The sequence below is a fragment of the Gymnoscopelus microlampas genome, assembly GCF_963454915.1.
Source record: "Gymnoscopelus microlampas genome assembly, chromosome: 4".
Taxonomy (NCBI): Eukaryota; Metazoa; Chordata; class Actinopteri; order Myctophiformes; family Myctophidae; genus Gymnoscopelus; species Gymnoscopelus microlampas.
This window is the reverse complement of record NC_139941.1, coordinates 46,318,124-46,334,706: the sequence shown is the minus strand read 5'-3', so window position 1 is coordinate 46,334,706 and position 16,583 is coordinate 46,318,124. Positions and strand designations below refer to the sequence as shown.

Here is a 16,583-nt window from a genome sequence, read left to right as displayed (position 1 = left end):
TATGCCCAGTTGTTATTCTTATATATTGGTAATGGGACAAAGTATTTGCCGATTACCTATTAAATCTCATGAGGTTAAAACATTGATCAAAGTACAAAGGAGGACAAAGGGAAAAAAACCCTCACCTGTGGCTCTGCCTTAACATGGCATGGGGTATTTATAGACCGATGGGCAAGCATAATTGTGGGAGGGGAAGGCTCAGTATATCTATCCCTTGTTTTGAATACTGGTCCATCACAATAAAGCATCAAGGAATACTGTTTGGTCCTCATCCAGCTACCGTAGGAAGATGGTGAGTGAACTCAAATGGATGCTGTCTTCGGTTAACATTGCATTTGGCCTCAGGGGGATTTAAAGATTTAAAGAGAGCATCGTGTGTAGACGCCTTGTAGACGCCTTATATGCCTTGTAGACGAGATGTTCTTTATTGTTTGTTAAACATCCACATTGTTGATGGTGAACAAAATGGAACATAGTTAGATATTTTGAAAAGTAGTATCAAAATATTTTAAACTAAATTGCAACATGTAAGTAATGTATTGTGCTTATAAATAACTGTGCTCATTGTATGTTTTCATATTTTTCTATACATGACCTGAAAACTATACATGTTGTGTGCCAGTATGTGTGATGGTGTCTAAGAGTCACACTCCATATAGTCCATGCTACTGTTTTAAGTGCAGGAGTGTTGTGAATGGCCAATGAGCCTGCTACATTGGGCCCTGACGCTAGTTTAGTTTTTGTGCACATAAACTGAGAAACGGTAAACATTTACAGAAACAATCCAAAACGTGTCTCAAACCAAACAGAAAAAGGAGGAGCCGAGCAAAATGGCAAGAAATACAATGACCTTCCATTCATATGATTTAAAAGTCTAATCCACAACGAGGGTTAGACAGCAGCTGTCGACAGCCCTGTGAATCTAAGCAGTATGATGTCATCATGCTGCATTCCTTCACACTATTTTTCACAGTTCCTTGGCAGTCATGTAAATAGCTCAACGTAATCCTTGCCTCCATGGGATTTCCAGTCAAATGGGGCTCAGTGTGGCATGCTGTCACCACCCAGGGCCCATCGCATAATCCCTCATCTGATACTAGCTCTCTAGAAGCTAGAGAAGAGATCGGACCACAACTGCAGGAAAAGAGTGGAAGTAAATATTTCCATCACAAAGTGACATTGGTACTAATCCGCCATAATCAAACGTGCCCTGTTGCGCAATTCATGCTGAGCAGTTATCATCAAGGTTGTGATTATTGTCTTGTTGTCATAAGCACATGCGTCATCACAAACCGATAATGAGTGAAGCGCAAACAGAGACCCAGGTGATGATGACTGTGCCAGCAGTGCTCTTACTAATGACTTTGTCACTGTCAAACTCTACAGGCACCCAAGAAAGCAAAGAAGGGAGCCAACTCAAACGTGTTCTCCATCTTTGAACAATCCCAGATCCAAGAGTTCAAAGAAGTCAGTGCTCTGCCCATGGTTTCCTTTCACATAGAATGAAAGCGTGATGGATGCTGATGAGAGCATTGATTTGAGCATGCCAGACAGGACAATGTGCACACAATATAGTACTATAACAACTGATCTTCAACAGGCCTTTACCATCATGGACCAAAACAGAGACGGTTTCATAGACAAGAATGACCTGAGAGACACTTTTGCAGCTCTAGGTGAGATGTTGTTTGGTTGCACCTGCGGTAAAAACAAAAACAGTTTGTGACTATACAATGTATAGTGTGTGTGTGCGTGAGCATGTGTGTGTGTGTGTGTGTGTGTGTGTGTGTGTGTGTGTGTGTGTGTGTGTGTGTGTGTGTGTGTGTGTGTGTGTGTGTGCTTGCATGCATGCGTGTGTGTGTGTGTATGTACCATATGTATGTATTTCAGAAGAAGATATCTGGTAAAAATGACCTGACATTATTCACATCTTTGTGTAGGGAATGTTATATTGTTACTACACCACCTCTCTAGCTAATAATAAAATACCCTTTTCTAGGTCGTTTAAATGTGAAACAGGAGGAGATTGATGAGATGCTGAAGGAAGCGCCAGGACCGATTAATTTCACAGTCTTCCTCACCATGTTTGGAGAGAAACTAAAAGGTAAAGAAATTGTTCTGCTACTTATCTAGAATGTCAGGGATAAATAAAACTGCACTGAATGATGTTCATCTATCTATGTATCAATGTATTGGTTGGTCTGCTGTCATCACATTGTATATCAAAGGACATTGGGCTGTTCAGTGATGAGGGGGAGGTTGAGACCGTGCCAATGCTTGAAATAGATGCAATCCCCTGGATCATTGGTTCTCAAAGTGGGGTCCGGGGACCCCTAGGGGTCCTTGGGGGGATTCCAGGGTGTCCCCAGCAAAATGTGTTAATATAGCATCACAATAATTTTAACCACTTTAACCTTTTATACTTTGGCTATTCAAAAATAGAAGATATACAAGCTCATAGTGCGCCACCGAGTGCCACGCTATGAGCTTGTAGATCTGTCTTTTTTTTTTTATCGTGAACATTTTTGCAAATCTTTGAATATATATATTTTTTAAAGCGAACATTTGTAACTCAAATCTTTGCTTCTGGGGGTCCCTGCAACAAAATATTTTGAGATGGGGGTCCGTGGCCAAATACATATCGCTTTGGGGGTCCTTGACATGAAAACGTTTGGGAACCACTGCCATAGATTTGTTATGTCCCTCTATTGATCGAGGGGCTGCTGACAGCATTTGCCCGTAGACTAGCAGAGAGATTACCACATTGCTGGAGATGTTTGTTTCTCTGAAGGTGCTGATCCAGAGGACACCATCCTCAATGCTTTCAAAGTGTTTGATCCTGAAGGAAAGGGCACTTTAAGGAAGGAATTGTGAGTATATATTTTAAACTCACAATTAATAAACAATAAACAAAACTACTACTACTACTACTGCTACTACTACTACTAATAATAACAAAAACATTATAGTTTACTATTAAAGTCAGAAATCATCTTATGACTATTCGTTATAAAGTAGTTAACATTTTTGATGATTGAAACATCTGTCTTTGACTGATTTTTACAGTGTGACAACAATGCTGACAACCCAGGCAGACAGGTTCTCTCCTGAGGAGGTTAGATCGCCACTACCCACGAAGACAGGCTATTTGAAATATATTATACAATCATGCTCTTGTCTACATTATTATAAAATACTGGGATCAATAATTATGTTTACCACTGCTGCTTTATGCTATGCAAAGTCCTGTTGTGTCTGTATCATTAGTAATCATAGTAATTTTTTAATCTTTAATTCATCAATGTTTCTTCACTTATGTCACCAAGGCAAATGGGCAGTTTTACTATGGATGGTGATCTAAGTGATTCTGTGTTTGATGCCAAAAGATCTGAACACACCCTACACCTGAACTAAAAACACATTTTAACATTGAAACACAAAGGTTGTGCCATGCCTTCATTCACACACAAAATAATCTATTTTTACTCCACCCTCACAGATGGAGCAGATGTTCACTGCATTCCCCCCAGACGTAGCAGGAAACCTGGATTACAAAAACCTGGTCCACATAATCACACATGGGGAAGAGAAAGACCAAGAATAGATTAATATCTTTGTCCACCATCTTTCCTGATGCTTGGACTGCCCTCTGTGTAATAAAATAAATGGAACATGTTTTCCCAGAGACGTCCAGATGTTCTTGATCAATTTATATCAGCTAGAAAGTTCAGGACAAGTCTGGCAAGGTGGTCCACTTGATGTTGCAGTTCCCTTTCTGACCATGTGATATGTGATTGTAGAGCAACATTAATGGGCAAAATAAAACAATGAATTGTAGAAAATGATCATTTATGTTACAGTATGTGCAAAATGTATACATTTGTCAGTATGTGAGTGAATGGTTGAATGAATAATTGAATGAATATTAATGAATTAATGTATTTTAAAGCTTACTTGCCATCATATTGGTTACATATCAAATCTGTACAAAGATTCACTCAAATATGGAATCAGTCAGAATTGTCCTACAATGACTGTAATTAGCCTAGGCCATGACAGAGACTGTTATTAACTGGCAGAAATTCTGAAAACTCTTAAATCTGGCCGTGTTGCACCGATAATAGCAGATCTACAAGCCCATCGAGATACAAGGCACAAGACATTGCACAGCGATGCCTTGTGAGCTTGTAGATCTGCTATTCCTGGCATGCAATGAAGTATATCAAGCAGTCATGCATCCACAGCATGCTGATTTTAGGCCTACTTCTTCAGTGTTAATATTTCATGCACTATCAGTAATTGCTTCCAGGTCATTTGAAAACGAAATAGGCTATCTCCTATCTAACAACACACCGCTTCTTAACTGACTCCACACATGGATTTACATAGATCATCATGGTATATAGGTGTTAAATTAATTAAATAAAAATCCAAACAAAAATCTGTGTGTCTACTGTCTGGCTATCTACCAGGCAGGCACATCCCCAGTCCCACCTCAAAGTAATATTAACTGACTAGCAAAAGCTTTAGTAACACACCACTGCTCCCAAGTGGTGAAATACTAGATTGAAGCAGTGAAGCGGATCCCCAAATTATTCAGAAGGAAAATGCTGACAGTTTTTGAATGGAACATTATGATTCTGTAAGGTGCTGGCTACTTTAGGCTATCACAGCACTGCCAAGTCAGTCTGTATTTTAAGATATAATAATAATAATAATACATTTATATTTATAATAATGCATTTGTAATGCACTTTTCATTCACAAGGAATCTCAGAGTGCCACATGGTAAAAACACATCATCAATCATATCAGGTTAAATAAGCAGGGTTTAAAAACAGATGTGGCTAAACAACAATTCAACACAAAAATGCAGAGTAAAATAATGTAGTTTTTTTTGTTTAGTTATAGGCTAATAACCTGATGTGTATGTGTGTGTAACATACATGTCCTATCCACATATCTGTTAATTGAAGCAATGGACATTTCTTGTAAACATTTGATAAATGTGACTTATTTACAATTTGTTTTCCTTTCATTTCACACACACACACACACACACACACACACACACACACACACACGCACAGTATAGTATATGGCCCAACCTATGTGGTTAATATATATTTGCACCAATATCAGACACATTCCTGTGCACCTGCTGCACATGAAGTGATTCAGTCTTATCTACTTATATAATTGAGGCGTGACTTCCTTGCGTCGCTGACGCCACAGCTCTGTAATCGAATAAACACAACACCGACACACCACATCTCGCCAACACAGTAGCCACGGCGGACGCGCTGAATTTACACCTCGCGTAGGCCACCTCTCACTGCTCACTACACATTTTCCACGTCGCAACATAATTAATTCCACTCACCACATTACGGACAAAACGGAAGGGGAGACAGTTTCCTACCGTGCACATCAGCGAGCCAAAACAACACCATGCGGTGGGCTGCCAGTCGGGATGACAGGTTTTCAAAACAAGCGCCAGAAACAAGCAACCACCTTCATGAGAAAAAAAACACACCGCCGAAGGGGTCCGGCATGTTCCACGGGGGTCCCCGCGGGTCCCCACACTCACAGGGGGTCCGTGGACCCCCACGTAAAAAAGAAATATAAACATTTTTTTCAAATTATTATTTTTTTAATACTTTTGGAAAGTTCTATCCCACCATTTTGGTACCCCAAAATAAGCGCGCCCTCACAGCCTAGCGTAGCCCCCCGAGACTCTAGTATTATATATATTAGCAGCTTGATGAAAGCTGAAACTCATGCCTTACGCTTTAGTTCACATTTTCTTGACAATGTCCTATCTTTGCTGGTCTGCTGTGCCTCACAGACACTACACTGTAATGTTGAAGTGTTCCTCCTCACTGCCCAGGTCCAATATATTCTTTATTTAGCCCCGTCTATGTTGGAATGGGGATGTGTGTCAGGAGTAGTATACGCCCAATGATTGTGCGTATGAGGCAGAAGATCGGTGTCAGTGTTTCAACAAGGGCTCTATAATTATCCCCCAGCAGTAACTAGGCAAGTAAAAGGGGACTGGGTGACCCACTCACTATTCTGTCACCCGTTTTCTTGTTTTCTTTGTGGATTGTATGTGTTGTGAGTTTGTGTTGCGGAACTATAACACAATTTGTAGCGCAGTAAAATAACAGTGAACAATATGCACACTCTATCCAATGTGTACTTTGTCTTTCTGGTTAAAAAGGAGCTGCTTATCTATGGATGGAGTCAGGAGGACATAATGAGGATCACAACTTGGTGATTTGTGAAGGAGAAAGTAGTAAGGAAAGAAGAGAGGAGCTGAGTCAGTCTGAGATCCCAAAGGCCAGATTTGGCCAAAACGGCCTCGATTCGCTGGTGAGAGGCCCACCTCATGGCACATGACTAGTATGAATACTGGACTACTATCAGTACTATGTGATCACTGAAAAGCACAATGGCTCAATTGGCCCTGCCCACATGGGTTGCACTGCTACCCTGTGTTGAGGTGGTCCACTGCTTCTGCTTTCCATGTCATGAAAGACATGCCACAGAAACTAACTACTTAAACTCTATTGTTAGTAAAAAAGATTGTTACTGTACTTGGACGGCTTTTTCCCTCTACACCAAATTTCTTCAGCATCCCCCAAAGCAGGGAAGCTGGGGTTCAAGTGGTTAAAGATATCCCAGAAGCCTCTATATGATTCAATGTGTCCCTTTTTTTTTTTTTTAACAATTCTCACAACCGGCATGAGAATTGTAAAAAAAAAAAAACGACCCAGAAAGTCTATGTACCCCCGCTAGATTAGCAGTAGAAATATAATGACATTATAACCTTGTCACATTCTGGAACAATTCAGATCAATGTTATAGTAAGTGACAGATTTTCTAAATTTAGCAGTTACAACAAGAATATATGCAGGCAATATTTTAGATTCAATGAACATAACAACGATAGCTGATAGCTGTGGTGGGGGTGAGGTGTGTGCTTGCATCGACAAAAAAATAAATACATTGAAGCACCAAATGTAACCCCAGAAGATATTTAGTAGCCTAAATACAAAAGTGAATATAACTTGGAAGGTGCATGGTGCATTTTTGGGGGAAGAGGGATTTGTTAACAAAATATAGTTTCTTGTGTCTAGAGAGAGAGAGCTAAACTTGTTTCTATTATTTTAAGCCCAAATTTTAACATTTCAATCAAAAGGTTATAATGATCAAAATCTCATAAAGTAATAACTTTCTCACATTATGATGACAGTCAGATGTGCGATACTTGTGTCACAGGGTGTCAAAACCTAGAACTGTTCTTTAAATCCCCAAACACAACACAAGGTGAATATCACCACAGTTTTGTTGACAAAGAAGAAATGAACAGTTAAAAAATACAGCAGGCTAAGCGTTTTCTTTTTTCTTTTCTTTACATTAGGCAAGAGATAAAACTGTACAGACACAAAATAAAAAATGAACTTACTTACACACCGGGGATATGATGAACGATACAAAATTATGTAGAAATTGTTTTTCTTGCTTTATCACTGTGTAATGTTCGTGTAGTGTGTATGGACAAGTGCCAACACCACACTCAGTTGTAAGGATATACTGAACATGACAAAGGCTTAATTGTGTGAGCATAAACAACACAGTGAGCATATACAGCATTCAATTAGCGGGTTCTTCAACAGGGGTGTCTGGGACCCCTAAAAAACTATCATCACAGTAACTCTGAGGATTAGAGTTACTAACATTTCTTTGTGATGATTGGAACTGTTCTTTATGTCTGAAAGTACATATTAACCTGAATCTAACACAATTAGCTAAGAGAACATGTAAACAAGCAAACACACATTTGATTTAGACAACACTGATGATAGTGCTGTCAAACAAATCTATGAATAGAAGTCATCAAAGCTGCAGCATTACTTGGAGGCAACTCATAGCCTCTTAACAGAAAGACCTGTGGAATACTTCCAAGCTAGTAGTGGTGGGAAAAACAGTTCATTTCAGTGAACGAACGATTTCGTTCAAGTTCACGGCAATGATTCGTTCAAAATGATTTGTTCACGTTCTCGTTCAGTAGCGCTTCGGGTCCCGGCGGAGCGCATGTGCATGCAACTGTGTGCATCTGATCCCACTGACATGACTGCACAGTCTGCACAGAAACACAGCACTGTCATTCACGATCTAATTGCACCATCTTCTTTGTAATATAATGTGTAGAAGTAATAAATCTTCTTTTGATACTTAAATGTGGTGCCAACACTATCTGTCTTTTGTCCAGGAACAACAGTAGACTACCTTTATTTCAATTCAAATAGCAATACGCATGCATGTCTATACTGGAAAATTCTACAGCACAGCTTTCTGTCTGTCTGATGATCTGTCTGTCACGGGAGGAATAACAGCCCGCCTGTCGTGTGTGCGGTGTGCGGGGGAGGGGGGGGTGAACGAAATCGTGAACGTAGCAGTTTCAAGAAGTGAACGTGTTCGTTCACGTCAAAGAACTAGTTCTTATGAACGAATCGATCATGACCGACACATCACTACAAGCTAGTCTCAAATCTCAACAGACATTGATGGTGAGCTAGCTCATCAAGTTGTATGGACGAAGCAGGGACCCCCATTTATTTGAGAACAAAAAAATACGCTTTGTCTCTCTCTCAGCTAAGGGGTCCTGGCCTGAAGAACGTTGAATACCCCTGCTGTAGGTTACTACATGATAAGTGTAGCAAACAAAAATCATAACTATCATAGTATCACAGCAGCAGTCAAATCTGACACCCTCCTCAGCAGCTGGCTGATGGTCAGCTCCTTCTTCTGGTATGCCTTCCAGAACTTGGCCAGCTTGCCCTGCATCAGCCTACACTGCTTGCGCACCGGCTGCTGCTGCAAGGGGATTAGGTTAGCCTCAGTATGCAGCAACTGCAAGAGGAGGTACAACTGTAAGTTGCATCGCTGTGTCTCCTGTTTAAGGCGGTTGTGCCAGCCTTCAACATAATTGTTTGTCTTTGTCCAGCTTTTGTAGACAAACCATTGCTCAGGCTTCCACTGGCCAACAATCCAGGTGTTGCGGATGTAGTTGAGTATGGGTCGGAGCTGGTCGTTGACACTGCCTGCGACCTTGTCGAAAGCTGCCACGATATGGTCGGCAGAGATATATGGAAGGGTGAACATCAGCGTGATGTAGTGATGGACTGCACCTGAGGCGAGGTAGGCCACTGCCAGACCAAGCTGCTGGACCTGACGCCACAGGGCTGGAATCAAATGGAAGTTGCAGCCGTGGATGACGGCATCAGGCAACAGTTTAGCTGCTGCTTGCCAGTTAGCTCTTGTCACCAAGTGCACCTTCTCGAGGTTGGGTGCCAGGTTCTTCATAGCCTGGAACACTGCAACATAGTCCTGCTTCCTCCTTGATGACATAAGGACAAATGTCAGAGGGACTTGCTTCACGTTCTGTCCCTCATCATCCCAGAGGAAGGCGTGGAAGCTGAACAGCTGCTGGAAGGGCTGGTTCACTAAGTTAAATGTACCACCCAAGAAGAGCTGCTTTACGCACTTCAGCAGCTCCAGTTGTTTAGGCGTGGCAAAGATGAGGTTTCGAGCCCCATCCTTGTTGATGTCCTGCTGGAGGAATCCATCCGGTACATGATCCTTGTCTAGTACAAAGTCCATGGAGGAGGGTTCTGCAGACTGTCGTTTCTGCAACTGGTAGTTGGAAGACCTAGCCACCTCCTCCCCTAAGCTAGCAGCCGACAGCCGACTGAAGACGTTGAGGTGGTGAGCCCCGTCCTGGTTGAGGTCCTGCTGGAAGAGCCCCTCCTCTACATGATCCTCGCCCTGCACAAAGTCCCTGTCCAGCGCAAAGTCCAGGAAGGTGGGGCCTGAAGCCCGATATTTTTTTCGCTGGTAGTTGGCACACCTAGCCAGGCTGGCAGGGTTGAGACGAATGCTGGAAGGCATGTCTACGGCCAGCTCCTCTGACATCACCTCCTTCACTATGCTGGCAGCCGACTTGAAGAAGTTTGTCTTGGTGAGTCCATATACGTGCTTCGTGAGCTTTACCTAGGAAATCATAAATCAAGTAAATAATTATGATCAATGATGTTGCAACAGAATGAAACTAAATTCCTGGGCATGATAATTAATCATAAATGATGTTGGAAACAACATCACACAGAATTGATCAAAACAGTCTAAAAATAATTGCATAGATATCCATCTGTCAAAGGGGTTTAAGTTGTGGAATAGTTGTGACAAGGAATTAAGAAAGTGTGAAAGAAATTATAATAAAAAATAGTTGTGATGCATTGCTATGGACAGCGTGGTCAACATGTTTGGTGTATCCTTTACTTTAATGTGTGTTAAGAAATCACTATAACAGCCATATACAGTATGGGCATAAAAGGGACATGACTGACAGGTACATAGATCTCCATATATGAGCATATTGGTTGGATCAGTGGTGCAACGTAGGTGTGAGGGCCCGAACTCTAAATGTGAGGGCCGCCTCTAGTTCCAGAAAAATTGTTAACCATTAATAAAGACAAAAATAAACTGCTACTACCTTGGTGGCAATGCCAGGCTGTCCAGCATGGCTGTGACCAATGCGGCCTTGGGTAAATCTATCCCCATTCTGCTTCACGGTGGCCTTGCAGGAGTTGCTGTTGTTGCTGCGGGATCGTATAGAGCAACGCCACACTGTGTGTCTGGCCGACCCTCCACACTTCTTGGTGTAGCTGTATCCATGGTTATCAACCAAAAGCAGGCCACCACGCTGTGTGCCGCCTTCCATGATCTCGTAGACCACGTTGCTTGACTGCCCGAGGGGGTCTCCGTCTGGCTGCTGGGGAACCAGTCCCGGTTGCGGTGGCTCAGGTGTGGCTAAGCCGAGGTCGCAAGCCCCGTCCTTGTTGAGGTCCTGCTGAAGGGATCCCTCTGGTACATAATCCCCGTCCAGCGCAAAGTCCAGTCCGGTGGGGCCTGCGAGCCGATTTTTCTGCCGCCGGTAGTTGACACGCCTAGCCAGGTTGGCAGGTTTGGAACGAATACTGGATGGCATGTCTACAGCCAGCTCCTCTGCCATCACCTCCTCCACTATTCTAGCAGCTGACTTGAAGGCGTTTGCCTTGGTGAGTCCATTCACTTGTTTGGCGAGCTTGACCTGGCAAAGCAAAAATCAAGTAAAACTTTATGATGACCAATGATGATGACAGAATGTGTATGAAGAAACATTTCTGGGTGTGATAATTGATCATAAAATTGGTTGGGAACTTTACATAAACTAGTAAAGTGTTCTCGCAAACTGTGGTCCTAGCCACTTGGCATGGGATAAGAAAAATCTAACTTATACATCTTCATCACAATGACCCCAGAGATAATGTATATCGACATAATCTGTAGGAGTAGTAGCAAAAAGTGTGTTTTGAAGAACGGTACCGGACCCCCCCACACACACACACACACACACACACACACACACACACACACACACACACACACACACACACACACACACACACACACACACACACACACACACACACACACACACACACACACACACACACACACACACACACACACACACACACACACACACACACACACACACACGGTTAATGAGCACAAAATAAACTACTACTACCTTGGTGGCAATGCCAGGCTGTCCTAAATGGGTGTGACTCATGTGGCCGCAGCTAAAGGAATCTCCAACCTGCTTCACTGTGGCCTTGCAGGAGTTGCCGTTGCTGCGAGTTCGTATAGAGCAACGCCACACTGTGTGTTTGGCCGACCCTCCATACTTCCTGGTGTAGGAGTATCCATGGCTGTCAACCAACAGCTGGCCACCACGCTGTGAGCCGCCCTCCACGATTTCGTAGACGGTCTGGTCTGCAGGAAGGATAGTGCCGGTGCCCCCTTCAACCTTCATGTACACAGTATCGGCTGGAATGTGAGAGCTCTCAGTTACCGGCTCAGGCAGCCAACTTGCTTGGAGATCATCGATGGTCTGGTCTGCAGGAGGCTGGATGGTGGTGCCATCTTCAAACTCCACCTCTTCAGACCTCCGTGCCCTCTTCCGTGGTGCAGGTACTACACAATCATTGTATCGGCGTGGTTGGCAATGTGTTCTCTGTTGAGCATAGTGGAGATGATTCAAAATTTAACCTACCTGGAATCTGTGCCCCCCTTTTATCCAAGCACACACAGAAAGGCATTTAGCATGAACAATGTATATCTTGAAATACTTTGCAGTTTCTGGGGAAGGGGGGTTTACGAGCCCTGATCTTGCACTTGTTGTAAGTCGCTCTGGATAAAAGCGTCTGCTACGTGCCAAAATTGTAAAATATAGCGTCTTACTCTGCCCAGTTTTCTCAAGGGCTCCATTTTCCAAACAACAGGCTCATTTCCATTCATGTCCAGGTTGTCAGGGTTGGGAGGGATACTGGATGGCATGTCTACAGCCAAGTCCTCTGCCATCACCTCCTCCACTAAGCTAGCAGCTGTCTTGAAGACATTCGCCTTGGTGAGTCTATGAACCTTGAGCTTCACCTGGCGAGAAAAAAAAATCTAGTAAAAATTGTGATCAATGATGATGATATAAAGTGTATGAAAATACATTTCTGGGCATGATAATTTATCCTAGAATTAGTTGGAAACCACACATACATTATGTAAAACAAAATGTCTAAAATCATTGCATGTATCTGTCAATGTGGAAATTATGTGACAAAGAATCAACAATGTGGAAATAAAAAAACATGATTTTTAGATAATTAACTTATATATAGCTATATATTGCTGTGGACAGCACTAATCATGTTTGGTGGATCACTAAAATTAATGTGTATTGAGAAATCACTAAAACAGCCAAAAGTACTAACAGAGGTAGGGATGGGAAAAAAGAAGGGTCGGGTCAACTTTCTCCCATAATGGTTGTGATATTTTCTGTGGCAACTTTCACCAAAAAAAAGGCCTCCCAAAAAATTGTTAATGAGGACAAAATAAACAACTACTACCTTGGTGGAAATGCCAGGCTGTCCAGCATGGGTGTGTGTCATGCGGCCCCGGGTAAATGAATCCCCGACCTGCTTCACTGTGGCCTTGCAGGAGTTGCCCTTGCTGCGAGCTCGTATAGAGCAACGCCACACCGTGTGACTGAACGACCTTCCATACTTCCTGGTGTAGGAGTATCCATGGTTGTCGACCAACAGCTGGCCACCACGCTGTGAGCCGCCCTCCATGATCTCGTAGACGGTCTGGTCTGCGGGAAGGATAGTGCCTTCCTCGACCTTTGTGTACTCGGTGTCAGCTGGAACGTGAGAGCTCTCAGTTACCGGCTCAGGCAGCCAACTCGGTTGGAGTTCGTCGATGGTCTGGTCTGCAGGAGCCTGGATGGTGGTGGTGCCATCTTCAAACTCCATGTGCTCTTCAGACCTCTGTGTCTTCTTCCGCGGTGCATGGGTGTGACAGACGCGGCCCCAGATAAAGTCATTCCCAACCTGTTTCACTGTGGCCTTGCAGGAGTTGCCCTTGCTGTGCGCTCGTATGGAGCAACGCCACACGGTGTGTTTGGCCGACCCTCCACACTTCTTGGTGTAGCAGTATCCATGGTTGTCAACCAACAGCTGGCCACCACGCTGTGAGCCGCCCTCCAAGATTTCGTAGACGGTCTGGTCCGCAGGAAGGATAGTACCGGTGCCCCCTTCAACCTTCATGTACACCGTATCGGCTTGAATGTGAGAGCTCTCAGTTACCAGCTCAGGCAGCCAACTTGCTTGAAGGTCATCAATGGTCTGGTCTGCAGGAGGCTGGATGGTGGTCCCATCCTCAAACTCAAACACCTCTTCGGATCTCCGTGTCCTCTTCCGTGGTGCAGGTTTCACACAATCACTGTAGCGGCATGGTTGGCAACGCGTTCTCTGTTGATGTAGCAAAGTGGAGTTGATTCAAAACTGAACCTACCTAGAGTATGTGCCCCCTTTTATACAAGCACAATCACCCCCCCCAGAAAGGTATTTAGCATCAACCTTGCCTAGAACACTTTGACTTACCCCCAGTGCTGTAGTTTAGGTTTTTCAGTATACCATAATTATTCCCTCCCTCACATATACACGCACGGTCACATAATGAATTATTGTGATTACAGAGGGTATACTATTTTGTTTTTGTCATCATTTCGGTTTGAGTATACTGCGTATACTGGTAGAACACACCACTGCTTATCCCCAATCCAACCCTTGATGCTAAGAGCCAAGCGGGAAGGCATTGGGTACCATTTTTATAGTCTTTGGTATGACTTGGCCGCCGGGGATTAAACCCCGCCCTGACCTCCCAATCTCAGGGTGGACACTGTAATCACGAGGTCGCTGAGCCGGTTAGCCCAAAATATAACCCCCACCAAACTATACTGGGGTTACAGTGGCCAGCCTGTTTTATACCCAGGGGTAGAGTCTGGGCTAGTCTAGTTTTTATACCCTGAGGTATAAAACAGACTAGCCCAGGCTATACCTCTCTAGTGTAGATTTTAATGTATTTAATTCGATTTCCCCCATATATTTTGGGCTTACTTTGTAAACATATCGAAATGTAATTGCTAAATATACTGGATATCGGGTTGGTGCCAAAAATCTCATATCAGTCAGAGTGTGTATATATATATATATATATATATATATATATATATATATATATATATATATATATATATATATATATATATATATATATATACACATACATACATACATACATACATACATACATACATACATACATACATACATACACACACACACACACACACACACACACACACACACACACACACACACACACACACACACACACACACACACACACACATATATACACACACACACACACACACACACACACACACACACACACACACACACACACACACACACACACACACACACGTGTATGGGGGTGTGTATGGGGGTGGGGGGTTAAAAAAAAACTTTACTGACTATGCAGTTTCGGGGAAAGAGGGTTGATGTTTACTAAATCTGATCTAGCACTTGTAAGTATTAATGTTTGTCTTTAAATGGATACACAGGACCTTAATGGGAACAAGCCCTGTGGCTTATTTGGGTTTATCCATTAAGCATTCTTTTGTATAAAACTGTGCCACCGTGCCTTGTTTTGCAAACTGTTAATAAAGTGTTCAATCAATCAAAACAAAAAGTTGCTCTGGATAGGAGTCTGCTAAATGCTTGAAATTGTAAAATATAGCTTCTCTTACCCTGCCTAGTTTCCTCACGGGCTCAGTTCTCCCATCGACAGGCCCAGTTTCATCCATGGCCCAGTTCTCCTGGCACCGTAAACACGCCTCAGGCTCGGCTCCGGTGGTCTGCAGTTGGACACAGAATGTGTTATAACTGGTGGTTTGTTATAGACTCGATTATATAGATCGACAAATCTGCGTAAAAACAGCAGAAAGTCAGCAAGCGTGAAACTGTTACCATTAGCATTCAAAGCGGGCTAACCAGACTCCTTTGAAGACACCAATGTTGCCATATTCTGCGAGAGAAATAAGCAACCAGGTCTGTGAAAACAAGCCCAAAAGAAGCTACTAGCTCCCACGCGACGCGCTGTGAGCTTGTAGATCTGTCATTTTCAAACAAATAATCTTGGGGGAAAATAGGTGATTTTGAAACATTTTACCAACACAAATCTTGTATGGGGGTCCCTGGCACAACATATTTTCCGATGGGGCCGGAGGGTATGTGGACAAATGTGGGTGTCCTTGACATGTTTGAGAACCACTGGTTTAAACAACATTAGGAAGCAAGAAAGACCAATTAAGCAACTACACTTTAGAAACAAGAGCCCAAAGTAGCTTATGATAAGCGGACATGGCAACGCTGGTTATGCCGATTGCCTAATTTATGCTCCGTCGTACGGCGGTGTCGCGTGCCAAAAATAGACGATCCCCAAGCTCACAAAGCGTCGCGATGTAACGCTTTGTGAGCTTGGAGATCTGCTATTTGAGTGTATATATATATGGGTTTTTACAGGAGGTACGGTAATCTCGCGTGAAGTCTGGGATCTTCTTGGTCGCGCGCTGAAAATAGTCAATCTACAAACTCACAACCAATGTTGCCATGTCGGCTTATTATAAGCGACTTTGGGCTTATTTTTCTGTTAAGTAGCTTGTAAATATTGGTAATTGTTTCTAAAGTGTAGTTGCTTATTTGGGCTCGTTTCCAAACGTCGTTTAAACCAGTGGTTCTTAAATATTTTCATGCGACCCCCAAATTGATATGTACCGGCATGTGTCTGCAGCCCCCCCCCATCTGAAAATGTTTTATGCCAAGGAGCCCCTTACAAGATTTGTGTTGTTAAAATGTTACAAAAATGTTCCTCTTTTTTTTAAAATAGCCACTACTCATGCAGCCTATTCGCTTATTTTGGGCTTGTTTTCATAGACCGGGTTACTTGTTTCCCTCGCAACACCTGGCAACGCTGCGTGTGAGCTTGTAGGTTACAGTGTTACTCGGTCGTACGGCGAAATATTTCTCACATCACGCGAGATTACAGTAGACTCGAGACGAGGTGTGGTT

The 16,583-nt window shown here is 43.0% G+C and overlaps 2 protein-coding genes across 2 annotated transcripts; one reads left to right on the top strand and one right to left on the bottom strand.

Annotated features, from left to right (window-relative positions):
- The first annotated feature begins 263 nt into the window (after positions 1-263).
- myl2b (myosin, light chain 2b, regulatory, cardiac, slow) lies at positions 264-3,675 on the top strand. The gene is made up of 7 exons (XM_084055158.1): positions 264-292; positions 1,387-1,467; positions 1,601-1,676; positions 2,000-2,104; positions 2,792-2,870; positions 3,067-3,115; positions 3,500-3,675. The coding sequence occupies exons 1-7, from the start codon at positions 290-292 to the stop codon at positions 3,602-3,604; spliced, it is 498 nt and encodes a 165-aa protein (XP_083911284.1). The 5' UTR covers positions 264-289; the 3' UTR covers positions 3,605-3,675.
- A 3,695-nt stretch (positions 3,676-7,370) lies between these two features.
- LOC311043823 (uncharacterized protein) lies at positions 7,371-15,490 on the bottom strand. The gene is made up of 6 exons (XM_084055195.1): positions 15,263-15,490; positions 13,014-13,916; positions 12,355-12,546; positions 11,642-12,127; positions 10,562-11,158; positions 7,371-10,059 (listed from the first exon to the last, which is right to left on the bottom strand). Exons 1-6 carry the CDS (start codon positions 15,317-15,319, stop codon positions 8,746-8,748), a joined length of 3,549 nt encoding a protein of 1,182 aa, XP_083911321.1. The 5' UTR covers positions 15,320-15,490; the 3' UTR covers positions 7,371-8,745.
- Positions 15,491-16,583: the final 1,093 nt, after the last annotated feature.

Bases quoted from the DNA above. Each gene is read 5' to 3' on its own strand.
- myl2b (XM_084055158.1), top strand. The intron at 1,468-1,600 runs GTCAGTGCTCTG...GATCTTCAACAG, and splicing joins AGATCCAAGAGTTCAAAGAA to GCCTTTACCATCATGGACCA. The intron at 3,116-3,499 runs GTTAGATCGCCA...CCACCCTCACAG, and splicing joins ACAGGTTCTCTCCTGAGGAG to ATGGAGCAGATGTTCACTGC.
- LOC311043823 (XM_084055195.1), bottom strand. From the start codon at position 15,319: ATGGATGAAACTGGGCCTGTCGATGGGAGAACTGAGCCCGTGAGGAAA. The intron at 13,917-15,262 runs GTAAGAGAAGCT...CTACATCAACAG, and splicing joins CCGTGAGGAAACTAGGCAGG to AGAACGCGTTGCCAACCATG. The intron at 11,159-11,641 runs GTAGTAGTAGTT...TTGCTTTGCCAG, and splicing joins AGCCTGGCATTGCCACCAAG to GTCAAGCTCGCCAAACAAGT.